Below are 23,866 nucleotides of genomic sequence, written 5' to 3'. Positions count from 1 at the left end.
TACCCTCTGTGGCAGAGAGTTCCAGAGATTCACCACTCTCTGTGAAAAAAGTTCTTCTCATCTCGGTTTTAAAGGTTTTCCCCCTTATCCTTAAGCTGTGACCCCTTGTCCTGGACTTCCCCAACATCGGGAGCAATCTTCCTGCATCTAGCCTGTCCAACCCCTTAAGAATTTTGTAAGTTTCTATAAGATCCCCTCTCAATCTCTTAAATTCCAGAGAGTATAAACCAAGTCTATCCAGTCTTTCTTCATAAGACAGTCCTGACATCCCAGGAATCAGTCTGGTGAACCTTCTCTGCACTCCCTCTATGGCAATAATGTCTTTCCTCAGATTTGGAGACCAAAACTGTACGCAATACTGCAGGTGTGGTCTCACCAAGACCCTGTACAACCGCAGTAGAACCTCCCTGCTCCTATTCTCAAATCCTTTTGCTACGAAAGCTAACATACCATTCGCTTTCTTCACTGCCTGCTGCACCTGCATGCCTACTTTTAATGACTGGTGTACCATGACACCCTGGTATCGCTGCATCTCCCCTTTTCCTAGTCGGCCACCATTTAGATAATAGTCTGCTTTCCTGTTTTTGCCACCAAAATGGATAACCTCACATTTATCCACATTATACTGCATCTGCCAAACATTTGCCCACTCACCCAGCTTATCCAAGTCACCTTGCAGTCTCCTAGCATCCTCCTCACAGCTATCACTGCCCCCCAGCTTAGTGTCATCCGCAAACTTGGAGATATTGCCTTCAATTCCCTCATCCAGATCATTAATATATATTGTAAATAGCTGGGGTCCCAGCATTGAGCCTTGCGGTACCCCACTAGTCACTGCCTGCCATTGTGAAAAGGACCCGTTTACTCCTACTCTTTGCTTCCTGTTTGCCAGCCAGTTCTCTATCCACATCAATACTGAACCCCCAATGCCGTGTGCTTTAAGTTTGTATACTTACGGTCTATTAGCTACAAAGAGAAGTTGGATAACTTGTTTTCTCTAGAACGCTGGTGGTTGAGGAGAACCCTGATGGAAGTACAGGTGCACAACCTTTTATCCGGTGTTCCAGAAACCGAAAAGCTCCGAAAACCGGCCATTTTTTCCAGATGTCATCTGCGCACCAAAGCTCGCGTTTGGCGCCAAACTTGACCCAAAATGACCCACGGTCAACCCAGGTCTGTACTACTGTAGCGGCTGCCTCCTCCCTGGAGACCGGGAGACGCTTAAACATCTGTAAATCATTGCTTAAATGTTAGTCAGTTAGTTTGGAGGGCTTTTATGTGAAGGGGGTGAAGGGGGTAAACTTTAATTCTTAGTCCCCTACCTGGTCGGAGAGGCGGGGAGCGGTCAATGCCTTACCGGGTCGCTGTGCAGTAAGCTCCGCAGCGCTGTGGCCGGTCTGGCCGCGGGCGGCGCCGGTTGTAGCTCCGACCCCGGCAACTCTACCCCTGGCTGCGAGGCTCTCCAAATCCAGCGCGGCCCGCGGCCGGACGCCCCAGCTCCGAGAATGTCGGGAGTCGGCGGCGTCGCGAGCAATGCCTTACCGGGTCGCCGTGCGGCAAGCTCCGGAGCGCTGTGGCCGCCGACACACAACATCGCGGAGCGTCGCTGGATTTGGAGCCGCGCAGCCAGGGGTAGAGTTGCCGGGGTCGGAGCTCCAACCGGCGCCGCCCGCGGCCGGACGGAGCCCCCAGCTCCGCGGCTCCAAATCCAGCGACGCTCCGCGAATGTTGGAAGAAGGCGGCCACAGCGCTCCGGAGCTTGCCGCACGGCGACCCGGTAAGGCATTGCTCGCGACGCCGCCGACTCCCGACATTCTCGGAGCTGGGACGTCCGGCCGCGGGCCGCGCTGGATTTGGAGCGCCTCGCAGCCAGGGGTAGAGTTGCCGGGGTCGGAGCTCCAACCGGCGCCGCCCGCGGCCGGACGGAGCCCCCAGCTCCGCGAGGTTGCGAGTCACCGACCAGGTAGGTAGGGGACTAAGAATTAAAGTTTCCCCCTTCACCCCTACACCACCACCACCACATAAAATCCCTCCAAACTAACTGACTAACATTTATGCAATGATTCTCCCGGTCTCCGGGGAGGAGGCAGCTGCTCCAGACTTTTCAAGCCGCCCGCGCTACCTACCTAATCTACGCTAAAAATCTTCCAATCCGAAAATGTCCGAAATCCGACAAGTGTCTGGTCCCAAGGCTTTCGGATAAAAGGTTGTGCACCTGTATATGAAATTATGAGAGGCATAGATGGGGGTAGACAGTCCAATCTTCTTCACAGGATGGAAATATCAAAGACTGGAAGGCACAGCTTTATAGTGACAGGGTCAAGGTGTAAAGTAAATGTGTTGGGTACTTTGTTTACACACAGGTGGTGGGTGCCTGGAATACACAGGAAAGGATAATGGCGGAGGCAGATACACTAGTGGCGGTTGAGAATTTTTGGTTAATTAACCAAAGTTGTTGACGTGCGAGTTCAATGCTTAACTGAATCATATGAGAAGCAAGGGTATATGGAATGTTGATAAACGAGGAACAACAGATGCTGGTTTACAATGAAGGACACACAATGCTGGAGTAACTCAGTGGGTCGGGCAACATCTGCGGAGAACATCATTCTCCAAAGGTGCTGCCAGACCCACTGAGTTACTTCAGCACTTTGTGTCCTGATATGGAATATTTTCTTGCTAGGTGCGGTCGTGGCTTTATCTCATGTTATTAGTGGAATCAGAAAGAAGCTGTGAAGTTCTGTTACTATTGTTGAGTTTAAATTGACTGTATTCTTGTGGAATAAATGGAAAGTAAAACAGTGTGGAACAGGAACAACCCTTCAGCCCATATGTCTATACAGAACCTTAGATTAAAAATAACAAGTGTCTATGGCATAGGAAGAAATAAAATACAAATACTTCCCAGAAAGTTCCTTAGGCAAGAGAGAGTAAAACATTTTCCAGGTAATATATTTTGAGAGTAAGGTCTTTCTTTGTTACAGACATGCCTAACCTACCATCTATACGTATTGTACATTAAATTATTAAATTGCGTTGGTGATTTCTGATTTGTGAGCTTAACAGTCGGTTGCTTTTCAAACAATAGCATTGTTTAATTTTGAGATTTGACAGCTTCATGTCATTTTTTTTTTCCTTTTCTGTGTTCCATGGTCTTCCGAATTCTTAAATTTACGGCTCTGGGAGGCGGGGAATTCTCAGTGGCAGTACTTGGGACAAGATGTTTTGGTCATTTAGGGAATTGAATGATGAGGCAAATGGAGCGAAGAGACGATGCAAAAATTATCCATTATTTGATGATGAACCAGGCTCTAAGTGCAGCTTATTTCTCCTGCCTTTTGGACACTGACGGTAGAATTTAAGCTCATTGATTCTGAGTTGATATTTCTGTACCATGTCTGGCTATGTATCTTTTACTTGAAATTAACGCTTACCACTGGGGTGGATGATTGCAACCTTCACGTGGTCCGCCCTGTTTCGACTAATGCAATCAACTCGACGTGCACAAACGGAAGATCAAATAGAACAAGTTGTCCAACAACTTTAGGCTGTGCACGCCACACGAAAGAAGAAGAAGAATGCTTACCACTACATTAATGAAATAATCCGAATGGCTTTTCAGTTTATATGGATGACCTGGCTATTGCTGTTTTGGAAAAAGTAGAATTCATTGATCAATTTTGTTATTCTTTTCCTTTAAATGGGCTGGTGTAAAGTAAAACAGTGTCAATTAAATAATTCCTGAAAACATCACCAGCATTTTCTGTCTATCTTTGGTATAAACCAGCATCTGCAGTTCCTTTTTATTACATTTCAATTAAATAATACTTTTTGAATACCTAAATAATGAGAATAAATGTATTAACAAAGCCTGGAATCTGATTCATATTTAATCAGTCAGGTATTTTAGTAGCAAATATGTCAAAATGCATCTACCATACTGTTTTGCTTTGCTGGTTTGAAGTCTCTGAATCCACTTTTGATTGTGATTTCATTGTATTGTATAACACTAAATCTTTTTAAACAAAACATAATTTCTATATATATACTTTAATATTGTGACCTCATTTGGATTAGTAAACTTTGAATTTGCATCCTTAACCAATTGTATAATTTTATTTTGTGTAGGAAGGAACTGCTGATGCTGGTTTAAACCGAAGATGGACACAAAAAGCTGGAGTAACTCAGAAAGGCAGGCAGCATCTCTGGAGAGAAGGAATGGGTGATGTTTCGGGTCGAGACTGAAGAAGGGTCTCGACCCGAAACATCACCCATTCCTTCTCTCAAGAGATGCTGTCTGTCCCACTGAGTTACTCCAGTTTTTTGTGCATAATTTTATTGGTTTAGCTTTCTGGAGATTATACTTAATTGAAAGCAAGATGGAAATTTTCATTCATGTTTTGTTTTCTAACATATCTATCTATATACTTTTAAAACTGCGTGTGTGGGTGTATGTTATTTTGATTTTGCCTTTGATTTTGCCTTTGATTCGTTACTCCGCGAAAACCAGGCGCAAAAAGCCGAGATTTTTACCATTTCGCTAGTGATTTTACTTTTACATTCGCGTATCCACTCATTAAATTTGGTCATTTTTCTGTACACATTTTCAATAAAATCCTTCACAAAACTTACTGTTTTTCTTTAAATCAGCAGCTGCTGACGTCACAATGCCCACATGCAGACCAATAAAGGCCCACCTATGTCCTGGCCCTGCGCCCTGCCCGGCCGCTGTGGATTAAAGGCGCAGAGATATCGAGAAAGTTCTGCAGAACAAAGATTCGACAGCTGCGTTCCGCTGTAGCTTCTTTGTTCTACAGATCGTGGGGCAGCGACTCCTCACGCGCTGAATTTCTCCACATAAGTTCCGCTGAACTCACAGTTGGCGAAGCCCCGCCCGCCTACGCGCCCCTCCCATCCCCTGAGTGCTCCGGAGAGTCAGAAGCCCACAGCTGGATTTCCACGCCCGCCTACTCCAAACCACCCCCCCCCCGTTCTCAAAATGCTCTGCCGATCGGGAGGTCACAGCCGGTCATTGGAGGCCACCGGCTTGAACATGGCCGCGGCAGTTATTGTCGCGCGGGGCATTACTCCCTCTGGGAAACCTGAAATTCCTCCGTTGATCGCAGGGAAAAGAGCTGCCGAGGCTCTGCACGCCGCCCGAGGTCGGCCCCGTCACCGAGCTCAGGTCCGCTCTCTCCCCATCCTCCTTCCATCTCCCCCCTCCCTCCCTCCTGCTGCAAACCCAACGTACTGCCAGTCGCCCCTCTCGCAAGTCCTTTGATAAAAACCTTGCGACCCCCACTCCTCTCTCTCCCCCCCCCCCTTTCTCTCTCCCCCAACCCTCTCCCTCTCTCTCCCCCTCTCCCTTTCTCCCCCCCCCCCCCCCACCCCTCTCCCTCCCCCCCCTCTCTCTCCCTCTCCACCTCTCTCTGTCTCTTTCTCCCCTTCTCTCTCTCTCTCCCTTTCCCACCCCCCTCTCCTCTCCCCCCCCTCCCCCCCTCCCCTCCCCCCCCCCCCCCCCCCTCCCTCCCTCCCCCCCCCCCCCCCCCCCCCCCCCCCCCCCCCCCCCCCCCCCCCCCCCCCCCCCCCCCCCCCCCCCCCCCCCCCCCCTCCCTCCACCCCCCCCTCCCTCCCCCCCCCCCCCCCTCCCCCCCCCTTCCCCCCCCCCTCTCGCCCCCCTTCTCTCTCTGCCCTCACTCTCTACCCCCCTCTCCCTCTCTAGACGCGCCTGCGAGTTGGGGGCTATGCGTCAGTAAGGGCGATTATGGGGTAAAAGGAGCAAATTAATAATATTATAACATCACAAGGGATTTAGATAGCATGTGCGCGGCGGGAGGGGGGGGGGGGTAGTTAGTGTGTGTGTGGGGGAGTGGTTAATGTGTGTGACGCCGCATGCCGTCCCCCCCCCCCCCCCCCCCCCAACTGCACATTGGGGGAACAGATCCAATGGGTCTGCACTTGGTCTAGTACCTATTAAAAGTCTGTTTGTTTGTGTGTGTGTGTGTTTGTTTGTATATAATCACGTCTTCTCGAAAAAAACGACACGTTAACTGTAACATTATTTACATATTCCGCTAGAGATTTTCCCCCTGGAGTCTGAAATCACCTTATCTGAAAATGTTAATGCTTTATTTCTCCAGTTATTAATGAAAATGTTCCCATCACCTACCCCCCCCCCCCCCCCTCGACCATTCCCCGCCCGTTACTCAGGCCCTGGAGCCTGCAGCCTGGTGCCGCGACCCATCAGACTGGTTTCGAGGGAGTATTGCATTCAGGAACCAGCCCTCCCTTGTGCCGACGCCCCCCATCTCCCAAACTCTACCCTCTCCCTCTCTGCCCCCTCACACTTCCTCTCTGCCCCCCCTCAAGCTTCCTCTCTGCTCCCCACGCCTCTCGTGGGGGCTACGGGTAGAGGGCGGCTGTGTTGGGGGAAGCAGACCCAACGGGTCTGTCCCTGGTCTAGTTACATCTAATATCTCCTTCTTTGGTAAAGACGCCAATTTGAACTGCATGCTGTTCAGGTAACTTAGGATATTTTGTATTGCAAAAAAACGTCCTATTTTGTGTAAAGCATGCCCACGGTGGAAGGAGTTGAATCCACAAATGTGATCTTTTGGGCTGAGTGTTAAGCATTGTTAATAATTCAGCATCCACAACCCGTTAGAGAATTCCACAATTTACGCTGAGAGAAATTCATTCTGCAGTTGAAAACAGCAAGTCCTATCTTGAGTCTTTTAAGTCCCCTCAAAAAGTTACTTTCGTCTCTTGCTTTAGTACATTTCAGAGTTTATAGGCCCAATCTAGTCAGTTTTACCTCATTATTCTTTTTTATTCCTGAAGTGATGCATCTTTGCACTATTTGTAAGCAAAGTTTAACGATACCAAAATAAGCCAAGCAGCTTTCCCCTTATGCTTTCACAAAAGCCTTGGCAATCTATAATTATGATTTTAATTATTGAAGGGTCCCGACCCGAAACGTCACTTATCCATTTTCTCCAGCGATGCTGTCTGACCCACTGAGTTACTCCAGCATTTTCTGTCTATATTTTGCAATCTATGTTGTCCATTCCATGAAAAAAGATCATCACTATTTGCCATTTCTACACTTCCTTTGCTAATATTGTGAGATTGCTGCATGTGAGATCATTGATGTGATAATGCAAGTACATCCTGATTTCGGTAGCAGAACTCTGTTGTGATATCGGTCTGAAATTGAATCCTGCTTTAAAAAGTTTCATTCTGCTTTGACATCATTTGAGACATTGTCCGTTTTAACAGTATATTAGTGAAAGGCCAAATTACGATTTTGTTCTGCATCCAAACTTAACTTAGTGTTTACATTTTGGAAGCTTTAATCTTATAGAATCTTTGCTACATTACAACATCCCAAAGTGTCAATTGTTTCAATATTAGTTGAATAATTTTAAAGTATACATGTATTATAAGCAAATGCACCAACCTGTTGTGCAGAAAAATTCTGCCGGAAGCAATAAATTCCGAGATCCAATATTTTGGTTGAAGTTTAATGGTGTGATATACAACAGTGAGATCTCCATCGGTGCAATGGGATCTTTTTCAAAATAATTTAAGAGAACACGGCCCCTATTTAAAGCATCATCTGGGAAACCATGTCCAGCAGTGCTATGCTTGTTTGCATTGCCAATCTACATTATGTATTTAAACTCTGGAGTATGAGTCTGGTTTGAGAGTGCTCCCAATACATTGTCATTACTTTTTAAAGATAATTTATGTTTTTAAAGAACTTTAAAACCTTTCCTTTTAAGGAGTACTAAAAGAAACCAATGTATAAACTATATACATTACAACCCCTGTTTTCACACCATTTTCTCCAGGTAAAATCTGTTTTAACTCAGTATGGAAAATGCTGCTAATGAAGATAGTGGAAGAAATGAGCAGGCTGACACTCATTCGACTAATGAAGATCAGCGCAGGCATCAGTCGGACCGCCTAGATCGGGAGGAAGCCTTCTATCATTTTGTCAATAACCTGAGTGAAGAGGAATACAGGCTGATGAGGGATAATAACCTGTTTGGTACACCAGGTGGGCCATCTAATACAATGAATATCCTTGCTTGTTTTTTGTGAGAGAAAAATTGTGTGGATATTAAACACTCTTTTTGTGTTGTCTGTTGGCGACCTGGTAGAAAGATTGCAATAACGTTGGAGAATGTAAGAGATTGACTTTTCCCTGTTAGATTGGCGTTGTGGCCTTGTGTTGCTGGGTGCAGTTAATTATGCATTTGTCCAGAGGTGGGGTTTTTTTTACCTTACAGTTAAAGGTTTTTAAGAGCAGGTTTAATGTACATTTGTGTTCCTGACCACAGATGTAACTTATTTTTTATATTGGATTTCAAAAGGCAGCTAAGGACTAATTACAATTTTGAGACGTCATCAAGAAGTGTTGTTAATTTTTTTTTTTAAACAAGCAATATACCTTTTATGATTTATATGTCAAGGAACTAGATTTAAAGATGGGTCATGATTAAGATGTTTTTAGATTAAACTAATGTCCATGTGGTAGAAAGATGTGCTGAAAACTAAGGAAGAAGTTTTCAGTTAGATGGTCAACTGAGGAGTAAAAGGGTCTATGGAATTGCATTTGGCATATTTATTCCAAGTTAATGTATTAATGGAGGGCAAATGAGAGGTAATGCAGAATTAATTTTAGGACACTACAAAATGAGAAGAATAGAAGATAGTACATGTCTGCAAATGCCTGAAATTAGGATAGATGGTTAAAGTGGTTAAGGTGATATGCTGGCTTCTTTCCTCTATTGATTGAGTGAGGTGTATAATGTAAGAATTGAACCGTCTTGCCAGAACGTATTAAAATAATTGTTAGATCACTGACACAGAACAAGGCCAGAGTACAGGACCTTGTGATACTATTGCCATGATTGGTAGAGTTTAGCTATGTTAAAAGATAGAACAAGGTGGTGTTTTTTCTTTGGAAGAAAGGAGGATAAGTGGAGATTCAATTGAGAGGTGAGGGGTCTTGTTTGAATCGAAGGACCTGTTTTCTTCCGCAAAATAGTATAACCTGAGGTCGAAGGATTAGAGGTTAGGTGAAGTGACTTTTTTTTATCCCATTTGGTGAAGATATGGAATTCACCGCCAGAGGGAACAGGAAAGGGAGGAAGCTCAGGTGAGCACTGGAAAATCTTGGTGTAAGGCAAAATAAAAGCTTATGGTCAGGTGGGAGTCATGTGGAGCATAGTATGTTTTACCTGGGTGTGAGGATGGAAAGGTAAATGTATATGGTAAGTAGGCAAGTAAACTCCCTTTTTAAAACATCAGACATAAAATTTGAAGTGGCATTTCCTGGAATTATATGAGTGGCATGTTATGCAAGACTTCCACTGTTCTCACATATTTTCTTCTGTGTGCGACCTTTCTTGTACTTAGGTGGGTGGAACAACAACTTTCACTCCAACATATTAAGAACATTTGCTCTTTGGAAGGCAATAATCACAAAGCTCTCATGTTGTTGATGTGTTTGTGCTTTTTCCACATGTTGCTGGTTCATCCAAATGCGGTTGTGGACATTGTGCAAAGTATAGTTGCAGTTTCAAACTTATAATTGTAAACTTGTCATTGATTTTGCGGAACATTGTTTGATATACCTCAGGATGCAATGCAAGACTTCATTGCAGTTCTATTGTAAAACGTTGCCTGATTGGACAAGGGTGGGCTGTAGCGTGCCTATTTCAGAATGACATGACTTTCTCTATAGTGCTTTCTGGAAGGCCAACTTCTCCATCTTGCTTGTAATCTGTAGAATGTGGACCAGTTTCCTTTTATAATGTTTTGTGGAACTTGGGGGTGGGAGGAGAAGGGGGAAGACTATTGAGCCTGACATTTAATGGTTATCAAAAATAATTATTCACTATTTGGAAAGATTTTAAGTAGATAAATAGTTGAGGACTGTAACTGAAAAGCAAAAAATGCAAATGCTTGAAATTTGAGAGAAAAAAAATGAAAGCTGGAGTTTTTTTATAGCCAGTCAGCATCTGTGGAAATAAAAGTGGTTGGTGTTTCAGGATTAATATCTTTAATCAAGACTGGAAAAGTGTGAAATATGAGTCTTTTCAAGTTGCAGACGAGGTACTTGGGAGAGAATGCAATTTATGTGTGTGATATGATGAAGATCAAAATTGGCCAGATGATGCAAATTAACACAATTTGCCTGGAAGAGGGTAATGGAGGACAACTTTACTTCGAATCTGACGTTTTGACACAGGAAGGTCAGGATATCTGGAAATAAATTAATTCAGTATTAAATCTTGAGGTTTTGCAGAATTTCTAGTTGAATGATGTGTTGTTCACTGGCCTTACATAGGACTTCACTGGAAGAGCATAGAAGGCTAAAGTCAGAGGTCAGCATGGGAAGGAGACTGGGAGCTCACTGTCATCCTACAGACTGAATCAAGGTGCTCATCAAAGCCATCAATCGGCTTTTATTTTTGCCAGTGAGAGGAGATCCCATCCTTAACAAGTTAGAAGGTGCAAGTGAATCACTGCTTCACTGAGAAGACTTTTAGGGTATCTGAGTGGCGAGAAAATGTAAAACAGTGTTTTAATTCCTGCAGTTGTAAGTGAGGTGCTGTGTGTTGTGTTTGGTAGCACTAAACCAGAGAGTTGTGGAGGAATGACCAGTAGAATGCTGAAAGGGGGGCAGATATCTTTAAGTGCAAATGATGATCTGTTGAATGCGGGTGCTTGTAGATTGGAAGGCGAGGACAGGGCAACCCTACCCCTTGTTCTGTCTGGGTGCAGAGGGAGTAAAAACAAGGAAATAGAGCTGATGTAGTTGAGAACTTTGTTAGAAAGAATGCCATGGACACAAAGGAAGGTGTCTTGAATAAATATGACAGAGCCTAAGGAACGGATGGAATAGAATTTGGTCCTTTCGGGAAGCAGGGTGGGAAGAAGTGTCGTCAAGTTAACTGTGGCAATTTGGCTTGTGATAGGTTTTGGTTGCTAACAAATTCCCTGACATGGAGGTAAAGCAAAGGAGGGCAGGCACACACTGGATCTGGACACAGGTCTGGATCTTCAACTAGTGTCTCAGTTAACACATTGGTGAATTCCATCAGTAATGTCTTTCCTTGCTGAAGGATAATTACTGAGAAATGGGAAGCGATCCACATTTTCCAGGGTCTTGCCATATTCCTTTATTGGAGGGCAACATGGTACGCAGTGGCTAGCTGGATGAGAACTTCTGGCTTGCAGACGAAGAGTGTAAGACTAATCCTTTCATATCTTCAGTGAAAGTATTGTCAATGGTTTGGAGCTTGGTTCTGTCTATGCAAACGAGCATGGTCTGAGTAATGCCACTTGACCAGAAATCTGGGTTAACTTGGTTCTAGATTGTAGGTCCCACAGGTTCCATTAGTTCTGAAAATTAACTCCACTCTCACGAGAGTTTTGTTGGAGGTGATATGCAACATTGAAGTGAGAAATATTAAGAAAAGTGGGGCAATGGTGTAGCTTTGATTGACACTGATTTTTACTGAGAGGTCCTGTGGTAGGCCCACTGGTAAACAGGGCTTGCATGGACAAAATTGGACTTGGATATTTATGGTTGCCAAGATGGAGTTGAAAGTTTTAATAAAATTGTAAACGGTAATTGTTATTGCTGCACCCTACAATTTTTCTAAGTGTTGTTTCCAGGTCATATTGTTGTCAACTGTTCCACCGGATAAATTAATCCATACTGATTCTTTAGCCAATAAGAGGCAGTTGTAGAGTACCCTGACAAAGATTTTATTTGAAGCGGAGAGCAGGTAGACCCTCTAGTTATTGGTGTAGGACTTGGGGCCTTTTGCGAAGATGGTCACAAATGCAGTAGAAGTCACCTGTAATATCCTCCTTTCCTCTGATGCATGCTCCCATGGAGTGGCATGGAGGGGATTAAGAACAAACCATGATCAAGCTGTGTGGATTTGTGTGCTCAACATCAGTTTGGAACCAAAGTATGGAGATACAAATGGCATTCTGGCTGATTTTTAGGAAACAGTGTAATTTGCATATACATTGCGAACTCAAATTAGAACAAGCTGATTTAGCATCATGTTATGAATAGTTAGTCCGTATAAATGTCGTATCCCATCAAACAATGCTTTTGATGATAAATCCATGAAAGTGGGTCCTGCGGTTGATTCACTGCTCTCTCATTACATCATTGAACAAATATAGAAAGCCTCATGGAAAAAGTAAAGGGGGAAGAATGAGTTGCCGTTAATTCTTTTTATCTTTCACATTACAGCTTACTAAATTCAACAGTTCAATTGAATATTAATTTGGCGTTGCAATTTTGAGTGGCAAGTAATCCAGACTCGTCTATTACTTTTGGGTTCCTCCATCTCTTATTTATGATACCTTTTACCATTTCATTTTGTCCGCTTTCCATTCTACCACAGGCCTTTAGTTCTTTCCTTCCCTTCCATCCTTTGTGCATCTTAACTTCCATTTCATAAGTAGGTTATTGATCTGCAATATTAACTTTTTCTCTCTCCACAGTTGCCCCCTAATTTGAGTATTGTCAGCACTCGATTTGCAGTACTTTGCTTTAATAAACAAAATGCCATGAATCTATACAACAGTCTTGCATCTTGTGATGCAGTGTCAGATCAATCAGAATTATTGGATTTGGCAGATGCATAAGAATAGATCTTTTACAGAAGATTGTAATATAAATGCTGCATTAGAAATAATTTCCCCTAAGATTTGATTAAATATATTTAAAATAATAATTTGACAAAGGTCCTCTGGTTGAAGTCAATAGCGTAAATATGTGTAATGTTTGAGACATCATCTGATCTCGGCAGTGGATTTTTGAATATTATAATTGGCCTCTTGTTCTTGACTAGAGAGAGGGAAGGAATGTATGAGGATCACCCTTGCTGTTTTTTTGTATTGATATTTTTATTGGAAACACTATGCTTGTGTGTAAATATACCATAAGCTTGGTTTTGGCGCAATAATCCAATGATACTGTATTAATTTAAATAATTTTAATTTTAGCTGGCTGCTCCTTAAAATTTGCCATTCAAAGTTCCATCAAAAACGCAATGTAAAATAACAGGTTAGAAGGTGATAGCAATTTTAGTATTGTTAGCTTGTGATCAGAACCTTTGTGATACATTTAATGGCATTATTCATGGGATCTATCCTAATTGTATTTTGAAGGGGAAATTACAGAAGAAGAACTTACCAGGCGCCTGCAGCAAGTAAAAAACGGCACAATTCCGAACAACCCTGATGCTCGAAGGAGCGAAGGCTCTGGTGACAATCGAGGTGAGCGTATAAATGAAAATAATCTAATTTGGAGCATAGTGATAGAGATATTAAGGTTTCCAGAATTCAGTTTAAAAGATTTAATTTTCATTTATGAGGTCGACTAAATGTACATCCATGTAGAATATAAAATAAATAGATGACTTTGCTAAACTTTGGATTAACAGCACTATGCTGTGGATCTCTTCGTTGTTGTACCTGATACGTGGTGTCCATTCTTCTCTTCGAACCCCAAAATCTTTATTATAAATAACAATTTTAATGGATTTTTTCTTCCAAAGCAGCCATTCTACCTCTGTGTAGACTATTGGCCCTGGAGAGTGCAAGAACTGAGACTCATCCTCTCAAACATTTTCTACGTTTGGGTTGTTTCTAGCAGTGATGGTGAATCCTGCACATTGAGTTGACATCCAAATTTACAATAGCGCTCACAAATTTAGGTATTCCATTACGAGCTTCTTTCATATTCTTTCAGACCTGTAGCTGCACAGTCGACATTTGGAAATCTCCTGTTGCAGGTGGACACTGAATACATTAAAATAACACCTTAGCCAATTGAGCCCATTTAGTTCACTCCGTTAATAAGGCTGTATTCTACTTCTTGCAAATTGAATCTCTATAAATCTCTATAAATCTTTCTTGGTGATTGTACCACCAAAGTGATTTTGTGTTTCCAAACACAATCCGTCCAAGTTTACCTTTCCAGGATTTGTCCGAAGAATGTGGCTCCTGGTGGCACTTGGGTGAAACCCATGAAATGAACAATTTAAAGCATCAGTGAATTAAAAGCACTTGAATTACTAGATAATTGAAGATATTAGCCAGTTTACAAATCTATTTGAAAGTAGTCATCTATCATTCGTATTCCCTTAAGTAGTGAAATAATTTTAAATGCAAATAAGAGAGATAATTCACAAAATTGACATTAGTGGAGAAAATGTTGAAGTCATTTGTAAGTATAATGGCCTGACCGCAGAGGAATACATCCTGTACAACACGTTTGCTCTAGCATTTAACAGAGACTGAAAAATCAGGTATTTGAGCAATACGGTACATTGGCTTACTTGAGATGTTTACTGCCTGAAAACTTCTCAATTAAATGTTAGATTGATGTTGTGCATATTTTTTCAATTAAACCATGATGAAAAACTACGTTGTATGATTTAGCCTCTGGTTGATTGTAGAGAGATCCCCCCCAAAAAAGGCAGATCCTCATTGAGTCACCATTATCAATGGTGCCAGAATTATGAAAGCTAGTTTTCCCAAAAATGGTTTATAATAAAAATGCAGCTTGGTATCAGAAGATGGTCCAAATAAGATGTAAAAGCAAGGAATTCCACTCTTAAGGTATCCAGACAATGGGAGGTTCGAGCAGTATTTGCCTTATCTGGATGAATTGCATCTCAAAGTCCTACCAAATCAGTTATATTTTGCTTATTTTTGCATTTTATGGTCAAGAGATTTGCAGTTCTTATGTAATTCATGTATCAAAATAACTTCTTTTGTATCCACATCTGAAAAAAGATTCTCTGCACTAAGCTTAAGCAGCCTTAAGGAGACCGCTGCAAATTAATGTGGCTATTCCCTTACTACTCATAACTGGCAGCTCAAACTCTTGCAACTGGCCCCGTTCCATTTATGCATTATTTTTGCCCAATGTCTAGGCATGTCATTATTATAATCATACTATATTAGCCAAGTAGGTTTTGCAACATATGAGGAATTTATCCTCCCAACTTCACTGAACATGGGTTAATCTTGCACTTAACTGTAGAGTTCATGGTTGTTATCATTTCATCTACAGATTTTCTGTTCTCCTTTGCCAATGTCCAGTTTCATTACATACAATTACATCAATTTTTGTGCCTTTGCCAGATTCTCCACTTTCTATCCCTTTCAGTCAGGACAATGCCCAGATGTACAATAAATGATTGCTGCGCATATCCCTACATTTTGCAACAAACGGAATCAGTTCTGTGTTATTCCAAGCCATTTCATGCCATTCTATCGGCAAGTAAATGTTATCTTGTCAAATCTGAACTGTGGACTCCTCTCATTGTTCCATCCAGATCCTCTTTGTGACTAGTACATCTTTGTAATTGTATTTTTAATGTTTGTGACTTTGAACCACTACATCCATTCAGGTGTGTTTTGAAATGGACAAACTCAAAATATGGCCATCCAATGCTGCATCGGCATTAACTATCTTCACTCACATTTCCAATTTCAAAGAGGGAACAGAAAGACCTGGAAAGGCAAGAAACTCATTTATAGTTGAAAGGACATGTTGAGAAGACTTCTTTGCATCCTTGCTCTTCCCCTCTGAGACCGACATCTAGCTCCCTTGACCTGACTCCAATTAGACCTGCCCATGCCCATACCCAGCACAAACTAATCACGTATATGGTTCTTATTCCTCGGATGTACTTTATTTTGTTTCGGGTTTAGAAAGGGCTTGCCAATCAGAAAAAAATCTACGTCTACTGATCTTTTGATCCTGCTAATCACAAGCTTGTATCTAACCTCCTTTTCTATTTCAAAGTCCTTGAATATGTCTGCAGCTCCCAAATTAATTTACAATGTTACAATTAATCGCATTAAACCCTCGCAAAGAGGATGGGTGTGAATATTTCCCAGTCATAGAAGGTTCCATTTTTGACGGATTTGGGCCATTTGATTGCTTTGGCAAGGACAGAAAATTGATTGTAAAGATTTTGAAAATGGGATTCCTAGAGAAAAGGACATGGAATTGGGAGGTAAAGTGTTCAAGGACTTTGGAGGGTTAAATGTGTGTGTGTGTGTGTGTGGTGTGGTGTGTGTGTGTGTGTGTGTGTGTGTGTGTGTGTGTGTGGGTGGTGTGTGTGTGTGTGGGGGGGGGGGGGGGGGGGGGGGGGGGGGGGGGGGGGGGGGGGGAGGCTACTGCTTTGGGAGTTTTATCTAGAAGGCTTGGGATGTTGGTAAACAGCAGCTTCAGGTACTTGCCTTCTGAGTTGTAAGCTATTTGGCCATAGAAAAAAAAAAATAGAGGTACAGTTCTTGTGATTATTCAGGCAATAGGAGACTGGCTAGCAGCTATGGATGTATAGATGACTAACTTTATTTCGCTATTTAGGAATGGCATTGGAGATTCTGGTTCAGTTTCAAACGACAAAGCTATCGGTATAAGGACATGCCATTTGGTGCCTCATTGGCACCCAAGGTTTTACAAAGTGCCTGTCTGTGTTCACAACACATCAAGGATGCCCACGGTTATCTGCACTGGATGACAGATTCAACAGAGGCCCTTGGAGTCCCACTGGCATGATCATTCAGCAGGTAATCAATGCAATCCAGGAGTTGGGTTCATAGTCAATTAATGTTCTTTAGAGCATTATTTTGAACTAGCTGACTGGTTTGTGCTACTCAGATTTACCTTTTTTTTTTTAAATGGTTCAGATGAAAAGCTGCTGAAAAACACTTTGGTGGCCATTTTGTAGTTGATGAGCCTTGTTTAACTGTTCTGTCACTGGCTGCACCTTTCTCAAAAGGTAAGGATTGACCAAGCCACTATTCTTGTTGTTGCATGGTAGTTATAACGCTGGTGGAGATATCCTTATTTGGCCATCGTGCCTAATTATTGGGGATTGGTCTTGTAGTTGCTGGCCATTGTGTGATTTTCCCAGAATATTTGGAATTTATGATATTACTGTGAAACATTTCCAGGTAATAATCCAAATTTGATTAATGCCTAAAACTGGGCAATGTAAGAATCAGCAAGTCTGAAGAAGGGTTTCGACCCGAAACTTTCCTTCGCTCCATAGATGCTGCCTCACCCGCTGAGTTTCTCCAGTGAAAACAAATCTAAGAAGGCCTTAGCTATAAATAACAAGGTCAGAATAATTACCAATACTGTTGGTCAATCAGTGGGAGGGGAGGAGATACATTTGTTGGCCATATGTGAGAATTTGTGAAGGATGATCCTTGAAAGCGGAAGACTGAATGGGGAGAATCCTTTGCCTTTCACCATTCCACGCAGTTGTCCCTACACAGATCCTGATCAATATTGCACTTCAATAAGCTATTCCTCTTTCATACAAACACAGGCGTCCCTCTCCCTCTGCCTTTACAGAATTACCCTATTCCGCCGAATCAGCAGTTACTTTCTTTCTATTGTATCATCATTTGCAATGTGGTCTCCAGCTCCTCTGCAATAGGGTTTAAAATGCAGATTGGGTGATAGTTTTGGTGAATGCATTTATTTGTTGCAAGTATAACCCCCTCCCCCTCCCCTCGTTTCCAGATGCCTCCCAGTTTAATTCCCTACCCATTCTTGATCTGATGCCTCTTGGGTTATTATTTTCAAATTAAGGTGAACAGAAGCTGTGGGAATAGTACCTCATTGTTCAGATAAACAATTTGCAGCATTTCAGTCTGTTCCCATTTTTTTAGACTGCCAGTCAAGCTATTGATTCTACTTTTTATTGTTGCTCTTTTGGCCCCTTTTCTTTATTTACCTAATAATCATCCCAGCTAATAATGCAGTTGATCTGTTCTGCCTCCACCAATCTTAACACCATGCATCTTTTTTATTTCTTGCATTTCTCCCCTCCACTTCCTGATTTGAGCACTTTATTCTTACCCAGTTTAGAGACAAGATCACAGTTCCAAAATATTGACCCTATCTCTATGTATATGCTGCCTGTCCCATGTTTCCACTTTGTACCTCAGTTCAGAATGTTACATTTCCAGGATATATGCTAGTTCTACTGTTTTGTACACTCAATCCACTACAAAGAGCTTAGTATTCTTTTTAGTATTTCACGTGAGAACATTTGGGTCTCACTAACATTTGCTTCTCATTTGTTTAGACCCAGAAATTGATCCACGGTTCATTGTTATCTTGCTGTTCTAAAGTGAGGTGTTGTTTCTATCATGCTCAAAGTTTGAATTCTTCCTACGCACCTCAATATTTGTACCACAAAGACCTAATGTAAATGACTATCAAAATAACAGATAACCAGCTATATAGTTGAATATTGTTCAGCCTGCAGGGAAAAAACATCAAGAATTGGTCTGGTCTCCTCAGTGGCCAGTTTGCAGTTGTTTCTCATTAGATTTGGGTTATGTTTGTGATTTGCATCCTGATTATGATGGTACAAATAATTGTCTTTTTACGTAATCTTTGTTTCCAAGGTTCTTGTTTCAATTTATTTCCTTATCTGCCCTTCACCACTCTACTCTTCCAGGCTCTAGAGATGCCTGGGTATTGGAATGTGGAGCTACCTAGATTATTCATTTTGAGTTTACTTTAGCCTTCCACAGTTCTGCAATTTGGAGTTCACTTTGGCCTTCTACAGCATAAGGTAGATCATAAACAAGCATTTCAAAATTTGAATGAAAATCTTTCGATTAAGTGATGACAATACTGTAGAGGGCATAAAGATAAATTGATGCCTCTGCAGTTTCTCAGTTAAAGTTCCATTCCAGTTCTGAAGTGGTGGAAGCCAGAGACTTGGTCATAGGTGAGCAGAAGTTGCTTGATGGGGTGGTAGGTGTCCTTTCCCCTGTATGCACATTGTTCCATGTACTCCATCACAGTGACTCAGTGTTGAAGGCTTTCTTCATTTTGAGCAAGCATAGCCTGGTGCAAGCTATATATTTTTCAGGGAACCTTGAAACAATTTTTGTAGCTGTTTCTGTCATGCTGAAAATTGTTCACTGTGATGGATCTTGGAATAGAGTGCTTGTCATGGGTCTGTTATGCAGAATGCAAATAATGTGCCCTGCCCACCATGGCTGGTTGAGTATAATCAGCCTCCATCTTGGAGATCTTGGTTTGGAAAGAATGCTGATATTGATTTTCGTATCCCATAGATTTAAATTATTTTGTGGAAACCAAACTATTTGTATTTCTCTACCGTGGATTATCCATTTCTCTAAAGCCCTCGGGAGGGCACTCAATAGATTAAGTTCTCTTCGCTGTGAGGTGACTCCCATTGTATGAAAAGTAATTCAAGTTACAATACAATACAAAAATTTACTGTCATTTGAACCTCAAATGAAGTTCAAAAGAAATCTGGTTTCTGCAATCATGCAACAAGAAAAGAATCAAGACACACACCAACACAATTTACACAAACATGTATCACAGTGAATCTCCTCCTCACTGTGATGGAAGGCAAAGTCTTGTCTCTCTCCTGTGTTCCATTCTTCTCCCGATGTTAAAGCCCCCGGCAGGCGATTGCAAGTCCTGTGGCCGTTAAGGCCGCGCCGGGCGATGTAAGGCCCCGCTCCGGGTCTTAACGTTTTTGAACCCCAGCGGGCGATGGCAAGTCCCGTGGCCGTTAAAGCCGCGCTGGGCGATGTAAGGCCCCGCTCCGGGTCATTTTCAACCCTGCAACTCGGGCGGGAGAAGTTGCCGTTGCAGGAGCTCCGACAAGCGGTCTCCCACCAGGGACCCGCGAGCTCCCGATGTCACTGTCCACCGGACCTGCGGTTGAAGCCTTCGAGCTCCGGAGTCGGGTCGCAGCCGTGCGTCACCACAGCTCTCCACGCTCCGAAGCCGGCCAGCCCCATGATGGTAAGTCCGCAGACTCCGTGACTGGAGCCCCCAGGTCGTTCTGGTTGGAGGCCGCTCCACGGTGCTAGGCCCCAGCGACAACGGAGACCCGATAGGAAAACGGTCGGGTCACTGGTACTGGGAAGAGATTTAAAGTTTCCCCCCCCCCCCCCGCCCCCCACATATACACAGCTAAAAACAATATAAAAACCACAACAAACTATACATTCAACGGACAAAAATAAAAAAAAGACAGACGGACTGTGCAACGTCGGTTGCTTCGCCCACCACCCAAGTTATCCAGTATATTTTTATTTAAGATGGGAAATTGGGATAATTCAGGAGATTGTTGGCTGGTAGGGAAGCTAGTGAGAGTATTCATGGTATAGGATTTACTCTCATTTGGATAGGATTTACTCTCAATCTTACTCAATTTGAGGAGGTGGCAAAGGTTGATTGAGTAAGGTGGTAGATGTTGTCTACAAGGACTTGAGTAAGACATTTAACAAGGTTCCTGATTGTGGGCTGATCCGGAAGATGTATGGGATCCTTGGTGAATTGGTAGTTTGGATTCAGAACTGGCTTGCCCATAGAAGACAGAGTGGTGGTGGAAAAGTATAATTCCGGCTGAGGGACTGTGACCAGTGGTGCTCCCAATCACCCACAGCTGCCAAGTAGTACGGATTTTCCATATTTTTGCATGGAAATGCGATTAGAATGCGGATGTACGGTTTTGTGTTGTTAAATACGGAGTTCAGTTCAGTCTGAAGAAGGGTCTCGACCAGAAACGTCGCTGCCTATCCCGCTCCAGGTTTAAACAGAGCGCTGTCAGTTTATAGCTGTCATTTAAACGAAGAGCTGTTGGCTATAGTGCTGTGGGTTCTAAATAAAGTGCTACCGGCTGGAGCGCTATGGGCTTTAAACATAGCTCTATGGCCACAGCGCTATGGGTCACAGACTGTTCATGAAAATTCTCATATAACAATGAGTCTTTGAGCCTTTAATTATTTTTCAGACAATGGTAGAATTCTGGATAAGCCTAGTGGTGAAAGGTTACCAGTGGGATTGGCCTTGAGTTTACAGAACGGTGGATGGGGAGGGGTGGAGAGAGGGAGAGGTGGAGAGGAAGGCGAGAGGGAGAAGGAGAGATGGAGGGGGGGAATAAGGGAGGGAGGGAGGGGAAAAAAGAGAGAGGATGAGAGAGGGAGGGAGGGCGAGCAGGAGGGAGGGAGAGGGAGAGAGAGGAAGGAGGGAGAGAGAGGCTTCCAAAATGGCTTCTACATCATCATCTGGTGCTAAAAGCAGGAAGCAGCCGTTCAAACAGAAGTGTACAAAGAGATGGCAATGAATGCACTGTCAAGTAAGGTGCGTAGAAGACATGTCAATTGGTAGCAAAGTTATGCATTCTTGTACTCTTACATGGGTATGACCGCACATAAAAAAAACATTTTTTTCAGCAAAATGGCACAGCGTAAAAATATTGATTTCCTCAGCAAAATACTGATTTCAGGTACTAGAATACTGAAATGCTCTGACAAAACTTGGCAGCTCTGCAATACATGATTACAATCAAGCAGTGTATAGATACATGATAAGGGAATAACGTTTGGTACAAGGTAAAGTAAACAAAGTCTTATCAAGGATAGTCTGATGGTCACCAAAGAGGTAGGGGTGAAGCAAAGAGTATTCACGTCGCGGACCTGTTTCCACCAATCTTTCCACCACCACGCACCAGAAGCGACAAGACAGACACCATTGTATGCAGATGCCGAGAAGTGTGTTCAGCTCTGGCTGAGCAACTTCTAAACTTGTGTGTGGACTCGATAAGTAGAAGATCAAAGAGGTAGATAGTAGTTCAGCACTGCTGTCTGGTTGTGGCAGGATGATTCAGTTGCCTGATAACAGCATTCATTTGTGCAGTAGGTGATATTATAGAACAGCGTAATATAACAGGGTCTTTGTCTCTGGTTGTTTAATATGAACCCTTCCCCTTGTATGCTTCACTGGAAATGTCATTGATAACTTGGATCTTGGCGTAGAAATGGCTGCAAATGCAATTGTCGTCATGTGGTAAATCAATGACAGAGGAAGGGGCAATTTTCAATCTGGAGTGGAGATTATAGCCTGAAGATTAAAATGAATTTGCCACAAAGAAGGAGGGGAGATTGGGATGATATTTTACAATGTGCTAGTACATTGGGTGTCTGTGGTGCATGATGCTAATGATGATGAGAGAAGTTCTGATGATTATTGGGAAGACCAATGTAACAAAAGGGATACATAGTCCTTACAGAGGCTTTGCATGAATCAAAACGTTCTTCCTGACCATGTTAAATTCATTAATGGAGCGATGTTTGATAGCCATAGAAATACATACAGAAATCCTGATACAAAATTATCATATGCTAATTGATTTGATCGCAGGCAATGTATCACCACTTGCTGCCATGTGGCAACAACTGCATTGTTGTCACAAAGAACTGCAGATGTTTGTTTACAAAAATGACGTAAAGTGTTGGAGTAACTGAGCAGGTGAGGTTTTGGGTTGGGACTCTTTTTCAGTGATTGTGGAGGGGGGCTGCTGGAATAGTGATTCGCGGGTCAGGCGGCATCTCTGGAGGAAAAGGATGGGTGACATTTCGGGTCAATGCAGGTGAGTGGGATTTTTGATAAGCAGATGGTTGGACAAAGACTAGAAATGAAAAGACAAAAGGAGTGAGGTAAGGAGAGGGGCATGAATTGTGAAGCCCGAGGAAGGAATATAGGATGGAAGCAGAGAAATGTGTGGGAGTCCAGGTAGGGTACAGGGAAGGGGAACGAGGAGGATAGGGGGAGGGACCTGCATTGTACTTTGCTTAAGACCACCAGGGGCGCCGGGGAGATGGCCAGCCCTGCCGGCAGTCTGTTCGTTTGTTCATCTTTTTGTTATTTTTAGCGTCTGTTAAGAGTTTGTTTTAATATACTTCGGGTTTTTTTTTATGTGGTGGGAGGGGATCGGGGGAAACATTTTTTCAAGTTCTTACCTTCCTGGAGATGTGATTGATTTTCGGATCATATTCTCCGGGCTCTGCAGCCTACCATCGATGGAGTTGGAAGCCTCCTCGGACTGTCAAGAGCCCCACCGCGGGGAGCGGACTTAACATCGGAGCGCATCCCTTGCCTGGTATCACTCCCATCGCGGCCTGCGGACTTACCATCAAGGGCTCGCAGTCTCGGGAGAGGGTAGTCGGGAGCTCCAACACGAGGTTTGATCGCCCGGCGCGGGGGAGCTGACAACTCCCCTATGTAGGAGCTGATCGCCTCGACGGGGAGGGCCCGAACGCCACCGGCTGCGGGAGTCAAGACTGTCCTGTCAATGAAGGGCTCGAGGCCCCCGACCGAGGAAGAGCAAAAGGAAGGTCTTGAACTTTATTTCGCCTTCCGTTACAGTGAGGAATGTGTAGGAGTCACTGTGGTGGATGCTCATGTTAAAATGTGCTTTTGAGTTTGTTGCTTTTAATTGTATCACTGACCTGGCCAGTGAAATTCCTCGTATGTTGCAAAACATACTTGGCGAATAAAATCAGATTCTGATTCTGATATGGCAGGAGGACTTCTATACCATGAATGAACCGCTTCAGTAAAAGAGAGGTGAGCCAGAGTTGGAGTAAGTGCTGGTGGTAGTGATTCAATCTGGCATCTTTGAAAATGGTGCAAAGGTTTTAACCTTGTTGGAAGAGATGGAAAGTAAGTTATTTACGCACTGGATGTTAGGATGCAGGCTCAAACAGTAATAGTTAGAGATTCTCATAATAGATGCAATAGGTGCAGTGGACAAAGACTAGGATACAGTGCTGGAAGTTTATTAAAGTGATTGAATACAATTTCAACAACTGCACAAGTAGGTCCCGACGTAGCCCATTTTCCACTTTTCCACTCTTACCCCCAATACTTGCTCACCAATAGTCTCAGCAGCTCAATTCATAGCTGTGTTCAAAGTCCACCAGGCGCTCAAATATTTACCAAGCT

General features: G+C 43.1%; 1 protein-coding gene across 3 annotated transcripts in view; it reads left to right on the top strand.

The window, feature by feature from the left end:
• The window catches only part of rlim (ring finger protein, LIM domain interacting), a 51,033-nt gene that overhangs the window by 13,421 nt on the left and 13,746 nt on the right, over positions 1-23,866 (top strand). For all 3 annotated transcript variants that reach the window (XM_055644131.1, XM_055644133.1, XM_055644132.1), the window contains 2 exons: positions 7,854-8,062; positions 13,213-13,320. In XM_055644131.1, coding sequence (XP_055500106.1) covers positions 7,876-8,062; positions 13,213-13,320 — 295 coding nt within the window. In that variant the 5' untranslated portion in view covers positions 7,854-7,875. The remainder of the gene's footprint in view (positions 1-7,853; positions 8,063-13,212; positions 13,321-23,866) is intronic.

Source organism: Leucoraja erinacea, chromosome 12 (genome assembly GCF_028641065.1).
Source record: "Leucoraja erinacea ecotype New England chromosome 12, Leri_hhj_1, whole genome shotgun sequence".
Lineage (NCBI taxonomy): Eukaryota > Metazoa > Chordata > Chondrichthyes > Rajiformes > Rajidae > Leucoraja > Leucoraja erinaceus.
Note: the sequence above shows the minus strand (reverse complement) of the source record. Positions and strands in the feature narration are given on the sequence as shown.